The following is a 16503-nucleotide window of genomic DNA, read 5'->3' on the forward strand; positions in this document are numbered from 1 at the left end:
GAGAGAGAGCGAGAGAGAGTGTGTGTGCGCGCGTGCGTTTTCTCTTTTGGGGAAGGTCTCTTTACCTTTTTTGCTCTTCTGCTTCCCTCAGCCTGAACACCCATCTTTGTCTGCCTGTTGGAATCCTAATCATCCTTTGAGTCTCAGCTTAAGTGCTGCCTCCTTCAGAAGCTTCTTTAGATTCCCAGATCAAATTTGGACACTTCTGCCTTTGTATTTCTACCTGTTAGGACACATCGGGGTGCACGGTGTGATCTGATTGGCTTTATTACATTCCACGCATGTAACTTAAACTTTTTTTTTTTTTTTTAATTTAATTCTTGGCAGGAATTGAGAGCCCACCACTCACCAGGGAATCCCATTCCATTTAGACCACTTTGTAAAGGTTAGAAAGTAATTCTCTGTGCTTTCTTGTAACCTTTAACTTGGCAATCCTTCTGCAGCCCCTAGAGAATCACATAGTCTTCAGACATTTCCCTTGTAGTGTTTGGACTCAACACAGCATCCCAGGTACTCTGAGGATTCACCTCCTTCTTCACCAGCTTAAATATCCTTCTTAAAGGATAAACCTAATAAGTGCATATTGAATGAATGACTTCTGGTCACTGCATATAAGGCAGAAAGGTGCTCTTGTTTCTTTCTTATTTTTTTTTAAACTTCTAAAACTTCAAACTGCAGTGATTTTTCTCTTTTCATTCAACTGAAAGAAGTTTAGGTTCGCCCTATATTAGTACTTCTGACGGGCTCTGTTAGAGGTTATGCAGTTGATGTTCAGTCCCAGATAGAAAAAGAAGGGAAGAGTGTAAGTTTGCTAGTTTGTTTTGGTTGATTAGAAATGCAGACCGAGGGGAGCAGGGAGCAAGTGATTGTTGTAGGCAACTGCTGGAGAGACCTTTGTCACTCGGAAGCTTCTTTCAATCTCCAGGTATAGAAAAGAGTAAGTCGCAGGAATGGAACGCGCAGTGTGGTGATTACAGTTAATACCAGATTGCATGTTTTAAAGTATGCCACCATGTCCATGTACTAAATTCTTGTTTGGGTCTTTTTCTGAACGTTTTAGTCTTCCTTGTTGGTCTGTTTGCCGGCCAGGCAGTAGCGCCGTGGCGTTTTGATCAGCATAGCTGTGTAATAGCTGTTTAATGCGCTTTAATGCTCCAGTACCTGGTAGGATGAGGCCTATCCGATTATTCATAATTTAAAAATTTAGCTGACTATTCTTAAACATTCGTTTTTGAGATTCGCTTTAAAATTATTTTGTGAGTTTTTCCACCCAGCTCCTCTAGAGATCTTGGTTGGAATCGTGTCAAAACTGTCGATTAGTTTTGAGAAATGGATTTCTTCACCACAGTCAGCCTTCTCTCCCCAGTTGTTTACTGCTCTTCATGTGTTCTTTTGTTGGTGTTTTTGCTTTTAGTCATGTTGTTTCTGCACATTTCTTGTTTAGTGTATTCCTAGTCAATTTATATTTGTTGTTACTGTGAATGAAATGTTTTTCCGTTGTATTTTCAGACAGTTATTTTTGTAGGATAGGAAAGCATAGGAACATAGGCTTACGTTTCCAAGTGGAACCAGATGTCTCTGAAGTAACCTTAAAGTTTTCTTCCAAATTTTTTAAGTTCTACAAAATCAAATACTAGAAAACCTAATTTCATAAGAAACTTGCCTCCTTGATTACGTGTTTTCAAAGTGAGATTTCCAAGACCATGTTTTTTAAAAGCTGTTATTATTTCGATAGGCTGAGTAGTTTTCCCAATTTCCAGCAGATGTCGGTGTTTTACAAATGTATTAGTCTGAGGTGGTGGTTGTGTCTGCAGCCTCCTGCACTTACATATTCTTTAGTCATTTAATTAGCACACTGGGGACTTTTTGAACTAGAAGGGATCTTGGAGATCATCTTTTCTTTTTGCAGATGAGGGAACAGGCCTAGAAGGGAAATGACTTGTCCAAGGTCAAATAGTCACAGGGCGAGGCTGAAACACAGGTGTTTTTGTTTCTAAAGACCCTCTTTTTAAAAGACTGGTAAAAGATAGTCACCAAAATCACAGAGAAGAAAAACGTATAGTCCAGTGTAAAAGTTGCATCTTGGAAGGAGGGAAGCAGATGATGTTTAGTAAATGTTATTTAATTCAACATTAAGTAATAACGTTGAATCAAATAATAATTGGGTAAAACGAACTGAACATAGCTGGTTTTTGTTCCTTGTACAATTTCTGCATGTGAAATCGACCTTGGATAAGCTGTCCTGTTCTTCATACCGACTTGGACGCAACATCAGTACCTTCGTGTGGCCAGTGGGATGACTTTACCTGTCTCTGCACAGCCCAGCGTGTGTGCAGCAGCCCAGGCTGTTAGTTCCTAGAGTATGAGTAATCACTTAGCTCTGCGTCCTCTGGGGCTTCTCAGACAGGGCCTTCTATACAGTGAGTTGTTAGTAATAGCTGTTTACTAATTTGATTCCATTGAATTTTGACTGAGCTGCAAATTTTCAGACTTTTTTCTGCTCCCTTTTTTGTCAAGGTGCTCTAGCAGGTTTTAGGGAACTTTAAGTGTTTCAAGAGCAAGTTTGTCGCCTACCAAGCTTAATGAAGCAGATAACAAGGGTAGCTGGAGTGAAAAAAGCACTTGAAACACATTAGGAAGGACGTCATATAAAAACCAGGTACTGTGTTATTTCAAAGTAATAGATTACTTCGTCTCAGGCTGGCAGTAATAGACTTTGTTCTAGATGGCACAGGCTCACATGAGCCAAGCGACAAGTCCTAGAGTAGAAGAAGAGAGTGAGCAGAAGAAATGTGCTGAACTGGAAAGTTTGCAGGAACTGCCGAGTGCTCGTTTAATGCCTCGATCAAACAAGGGGTGGGAGCCCGGGAGAAGTTTCGTTTTGCTGAACTCTCAAGGCTTAGGAGTCGTGCCTTCCTGTAATTTTTACAGTAACGGCTTTGAGAGCTCATCTTCTAAAAAGTGCGAAAAATAGAAATAGCACCAAAAGCATCCATATATTTCTATATCTGAAGAAATCGTTTTTCAGTGCTCTCAAGAAGAAAGCAGGCTTTTCTTTAAGCACAACCTCACATGAACCTGAGCTGTGGGGCGGGCTGCCAGGCTCAGCCGCTTTTACCCTAAAGCCTTAGTTCTTCCTTATTGTTTTTAAACTGTGGTTAAAAAAAAAAAAAAGCATGTAACATCAAATTTCCCATCTTACACATCTTCGAGCGTGTAGGTCCATAGTATTAAGTGTATTCGCAGCGTCGTGAGGCATCTCCAGGACTTTTTTATCTGGCAAAACCGCAACTCCCCTCTTTTCCTCACCCCGGCCCCTGGTAACCACGTTCTACTGTCTTTCTATGAATTCGACTATTTTAGACGCGTCATGTAAGTGGAATCATACAGTATTTGTCTTTTGGGGACCGGCTTAATTTATGGACTGTATCACATGGGATACGCAAGGACCGTCCTTAAGATTCTCAGAATTACTAAGCTTTGATTCTAAAGAGGTCTGAGAAATTGAAGAATTCCATCTACTCATTTTAAAGATGGAAGAGGAAAATCAGACAACCAGAAGTTGCCTAAAGTTAGTGAAAAATCATAGTAAGTTCTATAATCTCTTCTCAATTTTTTTTTTTAACTTTTTAAGGTTTACTTGATCATTAATGGCAGTGAAAGTATCACAAGCTCTGAGCTAAAGTAAATGTAACATTTAGAAAATGCTGTGTGGATAAAGCTGCTGCCGTTGGTCCTATTTTCTGCAAAGCATTTTTGTATATCTGTAAGACAGTTTAATTTTTTTTTCCCCAATAAGATTTATTTTGGTCAATATCTGCTAAGATAGGATAAGCCCAAGTGTAGTTTGTGCTTTTCTCTTTTAACCTGTGGTAGACACTCTAAAGCTAGGCTCGGCAAACTTCTCATGTGAAGGGTCAGGTAGTTGATATTGGGGGCTCTGTGCACCCTACAGTGTCTGCTGCAGCGATTCAGCTCTGCTGCTTTAATGTGAAGCAGGGCCGTGTTCCATTACAACTTCATCTATGAAAGCAGGCAACAACCAGGTTTGGCCCTTAGGCCATAGTTTTCCAACCCCTGTGGTCCAGTATGGGACCCTCACTTGACTCTTTCGGTTCTTTCTTGGCACTTAGCTTGCTGTCTTTCATGTAGGAGACAGCCGTCATTGTTCATGGTGATAGTGAGGATGATGGGTAAGAAAATAATGTAAATCAAATTATTTCCTGCTAACTTTTAATCATTTTGGAATTATTTTCCATATACCCTGATAGTTTTATGATACAGTAAAAAACATACTTAATTAAAAAACTAACATGTTTGAAGTACATCTTCAAAGGAAGACTGGAAATTTTTTTGAGCATTCATAGAAATATTTCTTTTTTAAAAAACAATGTTCAATTATAAAGATATACTCAAACAATACAGAAATGTGTAAAGAAAAAGTAAATAATAAGCCCAAATCCCAAAACCCTGAGGTAAGCAGTGACAGTAGTTAGTTGAATAATTGGATAAGCGATTAATTGAATAATTAGATAATTGAGTAATCAATTAAATGAATACTTGGATAATTGAATATTTGGCTAATCGAATAATTGGATAATTGATTAATTGATTAATCGGATAATCGATTAATTGGATAATCGAATGATTGGCTAATTGATTAATTGGTTACTACTTTCTTTTGGATCCTTTCCGAAACATCTTATAGGGGTTTACCAGTATCACAGGTAAAAGGATGCTCGGTCTTTACCATCCATCTTGGCAGTCCACTTCTGTTGTCTTTGATATTTTTTAGGCTTTCTGGGTTAAGTAGAAGAAGTTGCTGCTGGTGAGATGCTCAGCAGCTAATGCACGGTTTGTATTTCTTTGCTTTCAGTTTTACCTAGGAGAATATGAATTCCTGTTGTCTCCTGCTCCTTTCATTGAAACACATGGTCCGTGTTCACGGGGCCGAGTAAAAGCCTTGAACTCATAAACACTTAGCTTTTACATATCAGGCACACGCGATCGACTTACATTCTGATGAGCCGAATAGTGGAGTGCCTTGTCATACCTGGGGACAGCAGAGAAATGGCTGCCTCGCATGGTGTTGGGTACTGTCCCCAGTGCTTTTGTGACAAATACAGTCCCCGTGTTTTGATGCAAACGTTGGGACCTCTGTTAAAAGAAAGGATTTTACAATGACAATACAGATACGATCAGTCACATGATAGTTGTGTCTTTAACAGATGACATTTACTACAGTGTGTTTGATTCTACATGGAGATTCCCAAAAGGCCAAAATACACTGTGACCAAACATGGCCGAAAGAGCGAAAGAGCGGAGGCACATTGACAGTGTAACTTTTTAAGAATTAGCTGCCTCCATGAGGTGGTTTAGTTGAATACTCCTTAAGAGCATTATGGATTTGAAGGGAAATATGTTTTTTAAAATTCCAATATTTATATATAATGAGATTTTGAATATATTATATGACTGTAATCACATAAATGGTTTTGTTTATTACCTTGTATGCTCTGTACTGTTTTACTATGAAGAGTGATTCAAGGAGGTTGTACTTCAATCTGTTTTTTTGAAGGCAGCCATAATGAGTTTAAAGCGTATGGTATTGATTTTTGAGAGTTCTGCCACCAGAGCTATCATGAATTATTGGTTCTGTATTTTATTTCAGAATTTCAGCTTCTTCGTGCTTTAGAAGCGTGTTTGATGGAAGTGCCTGTCTCCACTCGGCTGCACGGTTTAGGGAGGATGCGCGCAGCAATTGATTAAGTTGACATTTGGTATTAATAGCCTAGAGACTCTTCTCGTCGCAGTGTGCTCATCCATTTTAGATTGTGGGCGACGGCATGTTGACTGATGCTTCGCAGCTGGGAGTGGTGGTGCTGGATTCAGGCGCGGGCGGCCCGTCCCGCAGCCCGCACTCCCGCTCCGCTGCCCTTGCCACGCTTATGCCGTTCCTTCGCCCAGTCCCACGCCTACCTTTTAGCAATAGGAGCAGTGTGTGCTGTTGAATCTTTACCCACCTGGGCAGCAAGCTCTCGGCTTTTGTCTCATGAACTTAGTTCCCTTAAGGAGTAATTTGACCTCTCTGAGCACTGAGCATCAGTTTTTCCATCAGTGAAATGGGGGTGACGATCCTCACCTTCCTGCCTCACCTAGCGGATGTGCCGACCAGCTGGTTTTATTCACCCTTCTATCCCCAGGGCATAGCGTAGTGCCTGGCACATTGTAGGCATTTGACAAATGTCAGTTCCTGTGTTCTTCTCTTTTAGAAGCTGGACTTTGGATAAGAGTTAGGCGTCATGTGGAATGGGCTGAACAGGTAGCTACTTGGATGTAGTTAGGGAACTGAGATCAATATGGTCAAGAGACTTCTCATTCTTTTTGGACTCTCCACCTTTGTTTTATTGTAAACAGACCTGGGCTCGGTCTCTCTCGGAGGAGAGACTACAGCTCCGTTCCCAGAAGGCAAAGGAAGGGGACCCTCATCCTGAACGGACCGCGAGCCTCACCGTGGCGTCGGGGGAGAGCTGCTTAACTGGGGTTTGTTATGTTGTGACTGTAAGCATTAGACAAGTTAATTAAAGGGTTAGAAGGACCTTTCAGGTGTGGAGAACAGCACAGCGGGAGCAAGGACTTGCAGGCAGGAGATCGTGGCTGGGTCCGAGGGACAGCGAACCCGTCTGCTTCACAGGGATGAGCTCAGCATGATGGGAGATGATGTGGGAGAGGCGCTTCGGATGAGACCAAGTGGGCACTGATACCCAAGTGAAGAGTTCGGATGCTGCCTTTGAGAGGTTGCGATTGACCGGAAGCTTTGGAACAAGGGGAGTCGGGATGGAGGCTGCGTCTCAGGGTGGATCGAGGCCAGCAGTGCCTGAGGGCAGGATCCCCGGTCGCCCATGAGAAACAACGGCACATCCGAGTAACCAGCGGAGGCGAGAATTCTGACAGCCGGTCGCTGATTCCTGTCCGTGGCTGCTCTCATGCTGTACAGCAGCGTCGTCCACGTGGCTGTGAAGCCTGAATCGTTTGCTCCCCGGCCCTTCAGAGGGAAAGCTTGCTAACCTCTCTTCCCTCATATCGCTCTCCCCTGGTTTTTTCCCAAACCCTGGAGCCGAGAGAACGTGGAAGAGCCAGTTCCAAGGGAAGACTGTAAAGGCTCTTGTTAAAAACCAGTTGATGGAAGGTGGAAGCTCCAGCTCCTTTCCCGGCTCCCCGGCTTAAGGAACAGTGCCTGACATTTCTTAATTAGAAAAGAAAAGCTGTCCCAGTAAATGTAGTTACCATACGTAGCATAATCTGAGCGCTGTGCTGGGAGCTTACAGGCATCATCTGACTCTGTTATCATGACAAGCCTTGTGAAGTGGATACTGTTTTCAGCTCCACTTTACAGATGAGAAGACTGAAGCACAGGAAGGGCAGGAGCTTCGCCTGGTGACACAGCTAAGAAGTAGCTTCAGGGCCCCTGATCACCACCCTGGACAGACTCCACAGGGTGCTGCGTTTGAGAGCCAGCGCCAATGAAGGGGCAAGTCGTCTGAGCAAATAGTGTGTGTTCCAGGTCGAGTTTTCCGAAGGGTGGCCTTGCAGTTTGGGGATGCAGGGTCCCATTGGGAAGCCAGCAGAGCCTGAGGAAGAGCACCCAACCAACCGCGACTCTGCAGAACAGCCTCCTGACGTGCTGAGATCACTTTCTGGACTCTGGTCTGATTCGCAGGCCTGGTGCAGCCAGGGCTCCTGGTCAGCACCAGGAGGCGCCTGCGAAGCAAGCGCACACAAGACAACAAACTCAGGCTGGCTCTCCCGCATGTCGTGCTGGTGTCAGCGTGCTCCTAATGAGCCACGCTAGAGGTGTACACAGAAGAGGTGCGTGGACCAGGATTTTTCTTCCATCCGCCAGAAGGGTTTGGACTTCGCAGTGTGTTTCAGTGGGTCTGGGGTCAACTCTTAGTCGTGATGGTCTGGTGGGACCAGTGTGTGCAAGGGGAACGTGTTAAGCCTGTATGTGATTTTCAGGCCCTGTTGGATCATCACCTTCGGGGAGGGAAAGCATCCAGCACAGCGTTAGGGAAGTATGCAGAGCCCCAGGTGTGTGTACGGTGGGACGCGGATGGGGTAAGCATGTGCTGACGGTAGTAAGGCACAGGAAGAGCTTGAGGGTGACAGCAGGTGGATGGAGTCAGCGTGGAACACACTGTGTGAATCAGGAGGACACCTGGATTCAGCAGTGCAGAAGCTGACCACAGAGGGCTTTTAAGAACCTGAAGCTGGGGATAACAGGTGAACCCATGGTTGAGGGAGCAGCAGTAGCAATCCTATGGCTTGGGGGTGCAACAGCAGCACCCTAAATAGGATGTCAGGACTCTTGCTTACGAAGGGCCATTTCAGAGCCTTTTGTCACCTGAGAGTCCCAAAGCCATTCTCTTTCTTGCTTAACAGTTATGGAGCTCACTCTGAACAGGTATCCGTGCAAGGCAATCCTTCTGTCATTTTCTTGTCCCATAATGTTGCCTCCTTGATCCAAACCCGTATATCTTGGCGTGTACTGAAGTAGGGGATGTCATGCTGGATTGATCCGCTCTGCAGGTGGTACACGTCTTTCAGGGTTTCTTCGACCTAGAATGCTCTTGAAATCCAAGCGTGAAGGATGACTTGGAAACATTGTGGTCCTCAGGGAAGCTTTCCGTCTGGCGGGGCAGACAGAGACATGCACAGTGGGCCGAAGTACACGGTAGACGTCAGGGAGGCCGTAATCAGTGCCGGGAGGAACAGGAGTTGGGGGCGGGGAGGCGAGATCAATTCCAGCTAGAAGGATTTGAGAACATTCTTTTCTTTTCTTTTTTTCATTCTTTTCTTCTGCCTACAGATGGGTTCTATGAAATCCTACCTTCTCTTTCCTATGTCTTGACTCTGGCCGAAATCCTGACTGTTCTTCTGGCTTTTTCTGGTATCGTTGCCTTTTAAAAAATTGTGGTGAATGACACATAACATGAGATGCACCCTTCTACAGAGTTTTAAGCGTGCAGTACAGTAGTGTTCACTGCAAGCGCGATGTTGCGCGGAGGTCCCCGTGACTGAAACTAAGGCCCAGGGAACCGCGACTTCCCCCATCCCCCTCCCCCCAGCCCCTGGCAGCCGCCATTCTGTTCTCTGCTTCCGTGAGTTCCCCATCTGCGTGGAATCGTGCAGAATTTGTCATTCTGCAACTGGCTTATTTCATTTAACCCAATGTCCTCCAGTTTCTTCCATGTCATAGCATATATAGGATTTCCTTTTTTCATGACTGAATGATATTGCATTGTACATACCACATTTGGTTTATTAATTTATTCTGTTGATGGACATTTAGGTTCTTTCTACTTCTTGGCCGTTTGAATAATGCTACAGTGAACATGGGTGTGCAAATATCTCCTAAAGACCCTGATTTCAGTTCGTTTGGATAAATACCCAGAAGTGGGATTGTCGCTAGTTCTATTCGTAATTTTTTGAGGAACTGTTTTCTGTAGCGACTGCACCTTTTTAAATTCCCAGCAGCAACATACGAGGGTTCCAGTTTCTCCACATTCTCACTGACATTATATTTAGTAATGGACACCCTAACAAGATGAGGTGATATCTCATCGAGGTGTTGATTTGCATTTTCCTGATGATCATTGATGTTGAACATCTTTTATGTACCTGTTGGCATTTTTTTTTTTTTTAACTTTGGAGAAATGTCTAAGTCCTTTGTCCATTTTTAAAAGCCAGGTTATTCGGTTTTTTTTGCTTTTAAGCTGTAGGAGTCTCTTCACCTTTAACTCCCAAATATCCGTGCCCCTACCTGACGAACTCCACACTCCTCAGCCTGACCCTCTGCCCTCTCCGCTCCTTTCCCAGCACTGTGCTCCTGCCACCTTCCCCTGGGCTTCTGAAGTCTACTCAGACCCGACTCAGACACACCCGTAAAAGCCAGGTGCAGTCAGTTCCCCGGGCCTCCCCGACACCCCGGCAGAAGGGCTCCCCCGCTGCCAAACCTGCCACGCTGCTCGTCTCCGCTGCTCTTGGGCGGTTGGTAGATGCCGCTGCCTTGCTTTGGGGTGGATGGGACGCGTGCATCTGTTAACTGCCCTCCATCTCCCGATGGGCCGGGTCCTCTCTCCTCCCGCCCCAGGACTTTGCAAAGTCCCTCGCCACACCGTAAAGAGGCAAGAAGCCCCAGAAAAGGTGGATGCTCTGGGTTCTAGGCATAGACGACAGAGCCGTGCTGTAAGCCTGAGTGTGCTCTGGCGACAGAGGACGCGGCGGGAGCTCAGTCTAAGTGCGCAAGCCCCTGTCAGTCCCGAAAGAGAACAATGAGCAGGATGGGGACAGGGAGGGAAGGGAAAGGCCAGTGACCAGGGTTTTTTAGCAAGACAAGCCGGTTTACCCGAGAAGGTCATGACTATAATCTGAGACATGCTCTGCTGGGTTTTGGCAGGCAAGGGTGCCAGGTATGTGCTGGGAGCCAGAGAGAAGCTGAGTTCGCCTCACAGTTATGCAGGTAGTCAGAACAGCTGCTGGTAGTGGGGGCCACTTCTACTTAGAACACTCCGTTCCCGGGAACTCGTGGCTTCCAGCACTGGTATGTCCCTGCCAGCAATGCTGCGTGAGCAGCTAGTCCGTGGCTAAACTGTAGGTCACCCGGAGGCCCCAGGATGGCCGTCAGGCAGCCGAGGCCCCGTGCAGGAAGGCTGTGGGGCAGACCCCTGAGTTGGACTGGTCTGTTGTGCTCCCTGCCAGGAGCTAGAGGGCTGCTCCGGGGGCCTCCCCAGTCCATGGCAGTTTCCATCTCGTGACCTTCACTGCCTTCTTCATGGGATGCCTCCCACCTCTCAAAGTGGTTGGGTTTTCACAGCCTCCAAGACCTTGCCTTCCACCCTGAGCCCCAGCAGTCTGTCCTGAGGATGCCATGGCCAGTTCTGGTCCCTGCGTTCCCTGGAAGGGTTCCAGCCATAGGACCAGGTGTGGGACCCCATCTTGTACCTTTGGATGCCCCTGAGTAGGTGAAAGCCTGTTCTCTCGTAAATCCGGGGAAGCCTGACAACTGGCCTTGCTTCTCCAGGGGGAGGGGAAGGGAAGAAGGGGGCTCCGTCCTTGTGACAGCCAGCCCTCTTCCTGCTCGCTGACTCTGACCACGCTCTGTTCCTTACGGCGTCTTCCTGACCCTTTCCCACTCGTCTGATTGTCATGATCCTGGGACACTGGTTCCCCAGCCTGGCAGGTGTGTAGCTTCACCTGGATGCTTAAAAAAAGAAGGAAAGACGCTCTTAGGCCCTGTCCCTGGAGAGTCTGTAGTGAGCTATGGGTGGGGCTGGAATCTGGTGCTTTCGCACATGTGTACATGCAGAACTGGAAGGGAGCCCAGTAGATTTACCGAATTGCCGAGTCATTGTTATTTCCTTTTAGGCTGACCTCGTGCTCTTATGATTTTCTAAAGGGATTGTGTATTTCATTAGAAATCAGAAAGAATAGGTGGCATTAAAAACAAACCAGATTTCCAAGTGATCGTCTGTTTCGGAAACCGTTAACCCTCATAAATGTGTTCCTCTTTTCCACAGGGGGACTCGATCTCATCTTCATGCCGGGTCTTGGGTTTGACAGACAAGGCAACCGGCTGGGGAGAGGCAGGGGCTACTACGACGCCTACCTGAAGCGCTGTGCACAGCAGCAGCACGCGAAACCCTACACCATGGCCTTGGCTTTCAAAGAACAGATTTGCCTCCAGGTCCCAGTGGACGAAAATGACGTGAAGGTAGATGAAGTCCTTTACGAAGACTCCTCAGCATCTTAAGCCCAATTGACTACAGCAGATAATCAGTGTTTTGTACCCAAGAAGTATGTGACACAGAATATGTGTATTTCTCTTGTCGGAAATTAGTTGAAATTGCACACTCATGGGAACACGGACTACATTATTTTTAGTACAATTATAACACACCTAACATAAAACTATCTTTAAAAATGAATAGTAGAACATTAATTAAAATGGAGGCTATCACCATATGATTCTCAGCTTAATTTCCTGGTGTGAACATGACAAGTTGATCTTTCTGCTTTACAGTTTAAGTTAAATATTTATGAGGAACTGTGGTCCAACTCAGTGAGAGGAAGGTGACCTCATCGGAAGCAGACCCTATGTCATTAAGCCCTGTCATGGGCCTGGTCAGTCTCTGGCAGGTATGTAGATACTCAGCAATTATTAACTGACTTGTTGGTGTTTGCTCTGCGTACAAAGTTCCCCAAGAATGTTACACCACTTCATCTGGACTTCATTTATTCACCCTGAAATTTTATGTCTTGACACTTCGTGGCTTTTGATTGTTTATAGACTGAAAACTTTTATAATTTAAGTTCTTAAATTTAGCTGGTTTGTTCCCATCTGCACTCTTCTGTGTGTCAGTCACTTACGAGTTTAAGACCTGTTATAAGTTAGAAATTATTTCTGTTTATTTGTGCTGTCTGCTTGGGACATGAAATTTGCTCTGGGCTAAAAGTTGGCAGATGGCATCCCAGCTAGGGAGCAGTCTTGTCTGGGGAAGATTTGGTTCCAACCAGAAGTCCAAGAGTCTTCCTAGATGCCGCTTTCTCCCTCACACCCCACGTCCCGCCTGTCACGAGGTCCTGTGGATTTTGCTCTGCGTGCCTCTTACACCTGCTCTCTGCATCGTCCTCGCATTCCTGTCCAGGTTCTCAGCATTCCTGAGCTTCACTGGGCGGGAGACTCAGATCTGGCCTCCGCCCTTCAGTGTGACCTCCACTTTATTTCTCGAACTGCAGAGTATCAGTGAATCCGATCATGAGGCGCCCTGATGAGAATCTCTCAGTGGCTGTTCAGAGCCGCCTGGGTGCTGGCCAGATGCCTTCCCTTGTGTACAAAGCTGCTGACGTGAGGTCTGCCGCCTGCCTTTTTCTAGCCCCTTTTCTCCCCACTGCCACATTCTCTGTACCACTGACGCAAGTGCACGCATAGTGCCCTGAGCATTGGTTGCGGCTGCCGCGGCTGCTTCTGCCCTTTGCACCTGTGCGTACGTTTCTTCCTCTGGCTGCAATACTCTGCTCTCTTGTGTTCATCTGGAAAACTCCTGTTTCCCCTTCAAGACCCAGCTCCAGCGTCACCTCTTCTGTGAAGTCTTCCTCTCTGTTCCCAGGCAGTTAGTTTTACTTTCACTTGTCTAAATGGCTCTGGCCATTGTCCTCCTTATCATATTGTCCTATGTATCAATTGTTAGTCGTCATGCCTGCCTCTTCACCAAAGGGTGAGCTCCAAAGAGCCGGGGCTCTCAGACTTAGGAGACACCTAGACACATAGTGGGCATTGGAGCATCTTTTTGGATGAGTTAATTGGATATATTCAGGGCATTTTTATTCAAAACATGATGCATGTTCTTTGGATAATGACACACGATTTGATGTTTTATGTACAAAAGTAAAAACACTTTAAAAATGTCAATAATGTCAATTGAGCTAAAATCGGACTTGTGCAGTGTAGTATGTGCAGTGAGAGACGAGAGGGAAACAGTTTCTAGAAGCTATAAAATCAACTACTCTACTGGTTAAAAAGCTGAAGTGTTGCTTCAGCCGTAAGTTTCAGACGAATGTTAATACACCGGACTGACTGTGATCTGAAAAAGTCCCGAGCTGCTGCAGGTCTGGAAGCCTTAGCACCACTGAACTGTCATTATCCTAGCAAAGGGAGCATTCAGAAGCACCCCCAGATCCTCAGGTGCAGGCGGAATGCGGAGTCCACTGGCCAGGAGACCCAGGGACTGCAGGGTCTCTGTCCTGGAAGGAGGACCACTCCCTAGTGACCAGTCATGGGCTGTGGTCATTGTGCAGAAGGTACTGGAAGGGGGGAAAAAACCTGATGATGTGGGGGATGGGTGATAACGACCCTCTGACTCTAATCAGGGCTCAGGCAGAGGCTGAGGACAAGGCCTGGAACCCCAGAAGCGAGGCAACACGATGAGGGTCTCAGGTGAGGGGGCCAAGGAAAACCGGAAATAGCCATTGAGATCTGAAGAGAAACAATTCCTAGTGCTGGGCCATTGGAAATGCATCAGGGCCCCAGCATGTGTCTGTGATTGCTGCCTGTTCTGTGGACTGCGCTTCATCTGACTGGAGAGTAAACCATACAGAGTTCTGATCCGTCTAACAGCGCTCACTGACTCACGAAGCCCCTCTAACCACGAGGTTCACGAGCAGTGTAGACTGGATGGCCTCATGCAGAAACTCACTTCCCGGTCCCAGTCATTTTCCTTTGCTCCCAGAGGTCTCTGGGAGTTCAGTACTTCCTGCCACTGGCTTGAGAGCTCCTCCAAGGCAATTCTCTGCCAATTTATGGTTTCCCCCCATACCTCCCATAGTCCCCAGCACAGAATAAACAGCCAGTGAGTTCTCGACGGCGAGATGGAACCGTGAGCATGTTGCCCGTGGCATCTGAAGGCATCGGAGGAAGAAATCAAATGCGCTAGCTGCAGCTGGAGCTCTCAGCAGAGGGTGTCGTGGCTCACATGTTGCCAAAGAACAAGATGACACCAAGACCCAGGGACAGAGGTCGGCAGAAATAAAACCCCAGACAGTCCCCAAGACCGTCAAGGTGCATAGCAGAAATGGGAGCCTGGCGTGCTGAGCAGCTCTTGCTTGGGCTGCTTTTTGTAGGAGGATCGGTGCCCCTGCAGGTGCCCCTGCAGGTGGGCCTGGACTCAGCAGACGTTCTGGCAGACTCGGTGGGAGAAGCCTGCTTCTGGGGGTGTGTAGGCAGCTGGCAGTTAAGGCGGAATCCCCAAATGTTACTCTCCTCCTCCTCTGAGTTCAGAGCCACCTGAGAGACGGCACAGGGCTCAGACAGAGGGTAGGTGGAGAATCAGCCTAGGAAATGGACTAGAGGATGTGGCTTAGAGGTGCGGCTTCCTAATGCTCGTCTCCCCCCGATCATGACCACGACCAGCCAGACACCCCCGCCGGGTTTCCACAGGAGCCAGGGACACGGAAGTGTGCCACAGCTGCTTCCCATACATTTACACGCATTAGCATATGCAGTTTTGCCAACTCTCTGAGGTACCACTCTGCCCTCACGGCAGAGAGAACTGAGGCCAAGGTCATACTCCAAGTAAGTAGTGGCTCAGGATTTGAACCAAGTCTTCTCTGAGTTTAGAGCTCTGTTTTTCACGCCATCTCCCCATCTTCATCTGCAGTGGCAAAGGCTGCACAGCCGTCTTCCTGACCCTCTGTGACCTCTCCTGGTTCCTAGCGCCACCAGCTTGCTTTGGGCCAGGTGGCTTGATTTCCTTCAAGTGCCTGAGCCCACAGAGGTTTCCGTGGGTGTGGGGCAGATTCGAAGAGGCAGGCAGTCCCTGGCCTAAGACGAGAAGGCTGGAGACCTTCCTGTCGAGCTGACTCTTGGTCTCCCCTTAAGGACCTAACCAGGCCAGGCCGTTGTCACAAGGCCCCAGAGGCTGCCATAGAGGTCTCGCCACGCGTCTCACTGGGGAGCCCTGGGTCAGGTGCGCACAGCTGCCTTAGCTCAGGCCTTCCAGTCAGGCCTGCAGAAATGAGCCGCTTCTACCTGGGGCCGGGCTGGCTGGGGACGCACTGTCGGTCACTTGTCTCTGGTCACCCCCGTACTCTGCCAGTCCTCAGCTGGCCGCTCCGTTCTGTTGGGCTCTGCCGCTTCCCAAACTTGAGTTTTCTCTTGATTTTCTCATAAATCTTTCTGTCGTCCACCAAGCGGTTGTATTTCCTGCTTCTCAGTCTCTCTGCAGAGGGTGCAGCCACCACACCCCGATTCCCTCTTCCCTGCCTCCTCCCTCCTCCCTCCCCTTTGTTCCTCTCTCTCCTCCTCCTCTCTATCCTTCTTTCATTCTGGCCCTTCAAGGCCACCTCCCATCCCTTTTCCTGTCCCTTCCTCTCTCCTTCCCCACACCTCCACCTGAGCCCCAGGGACAGAGACCTGTTTGCCAATGAGAGCCAGCGTTATGGAGTAGAAAGCACAGGGGAGTGGTCGGCTGGGGGCTCAGGCTGTGAAAGACTCCCGACTTACAGGAAATCCCCGAGGGTGGAGGGTGCCGGCTAGCTGCCACCAGCGGAGGGCGTGTGTCAGCCCACCCGGAATGACAGAGAAGGTGACGAGTTCTCAACAGTTTTGCCAGAATAAGTCCTGCAGTATTATCATCACCTGTAACGGCATTTATTTCCACCCTCGAATCCATCAGTCGTTTATTAAAGCTTAGATGAAAGTTTAAAGAAAGCCCACCCACATCAACCACCAGGCGGGAAATTTTAGAGAACGAGGTGATCAGATTTCCAAGTTCAGTGAAAAGCCTGTAGGTAACTGCGTGGCTGCTCATGCTATTTTAAAACGAGTGCAGCTAGGCAAACGTTTAATAACAGACTTGTCCGTGCGGACTGCGGACAGAGAGGGGCTGTCCTCGGCAGGCTTCGCGTCTGCCAGGCCAGCCACACCCTGGAGTAGGGATGAACCGT

General features: G+C 47.4%; 1 protein-coding gene across 4 annotated transcripts in view; it reads left to right on the forward strand.

The window, feature by feature from the left end:
• The window catches only part of MTHFS (methenyltetrahydrofolate synthetase), a 21595-nt gene extending 9568 nt beyond the window's left edge, over positions 1-12027 (forward strand). For 3 of the 4 annotated variants that reach the window (XM_039858408.1, XM_039858410.1, XM_039858411.1), the window contains one exon: positions 11580-12027. In XM_039858408.1, coding sequence (XP_039714342.1) covers positions 11580-11812 — 233 coding nt within the window. In that variant the 3' untranslated portion in view covers positions 11813-12027. The remainder of the gene's footprint in view (positions 1-11579) is intronic. The other variant, XM_039858409.1, reaches the window with a different exon arrangement.
• Positions 12028-16503: the final 4476 nt, after the last annotated feature.

Source organism: Pteropus medius, unplaced genomic scaffold (assembly GCF_902729225.1).
Source record: "Pteropus medius unplaced genomic scaffold, Ma_sr-lr_union100, whole genome shotgun sequence".
NCBI lineage: Eukaryota > Metazoa > Chordata > Mammalia > Chiroptera > Pteropodidae > Pteropus > Pteropus medius.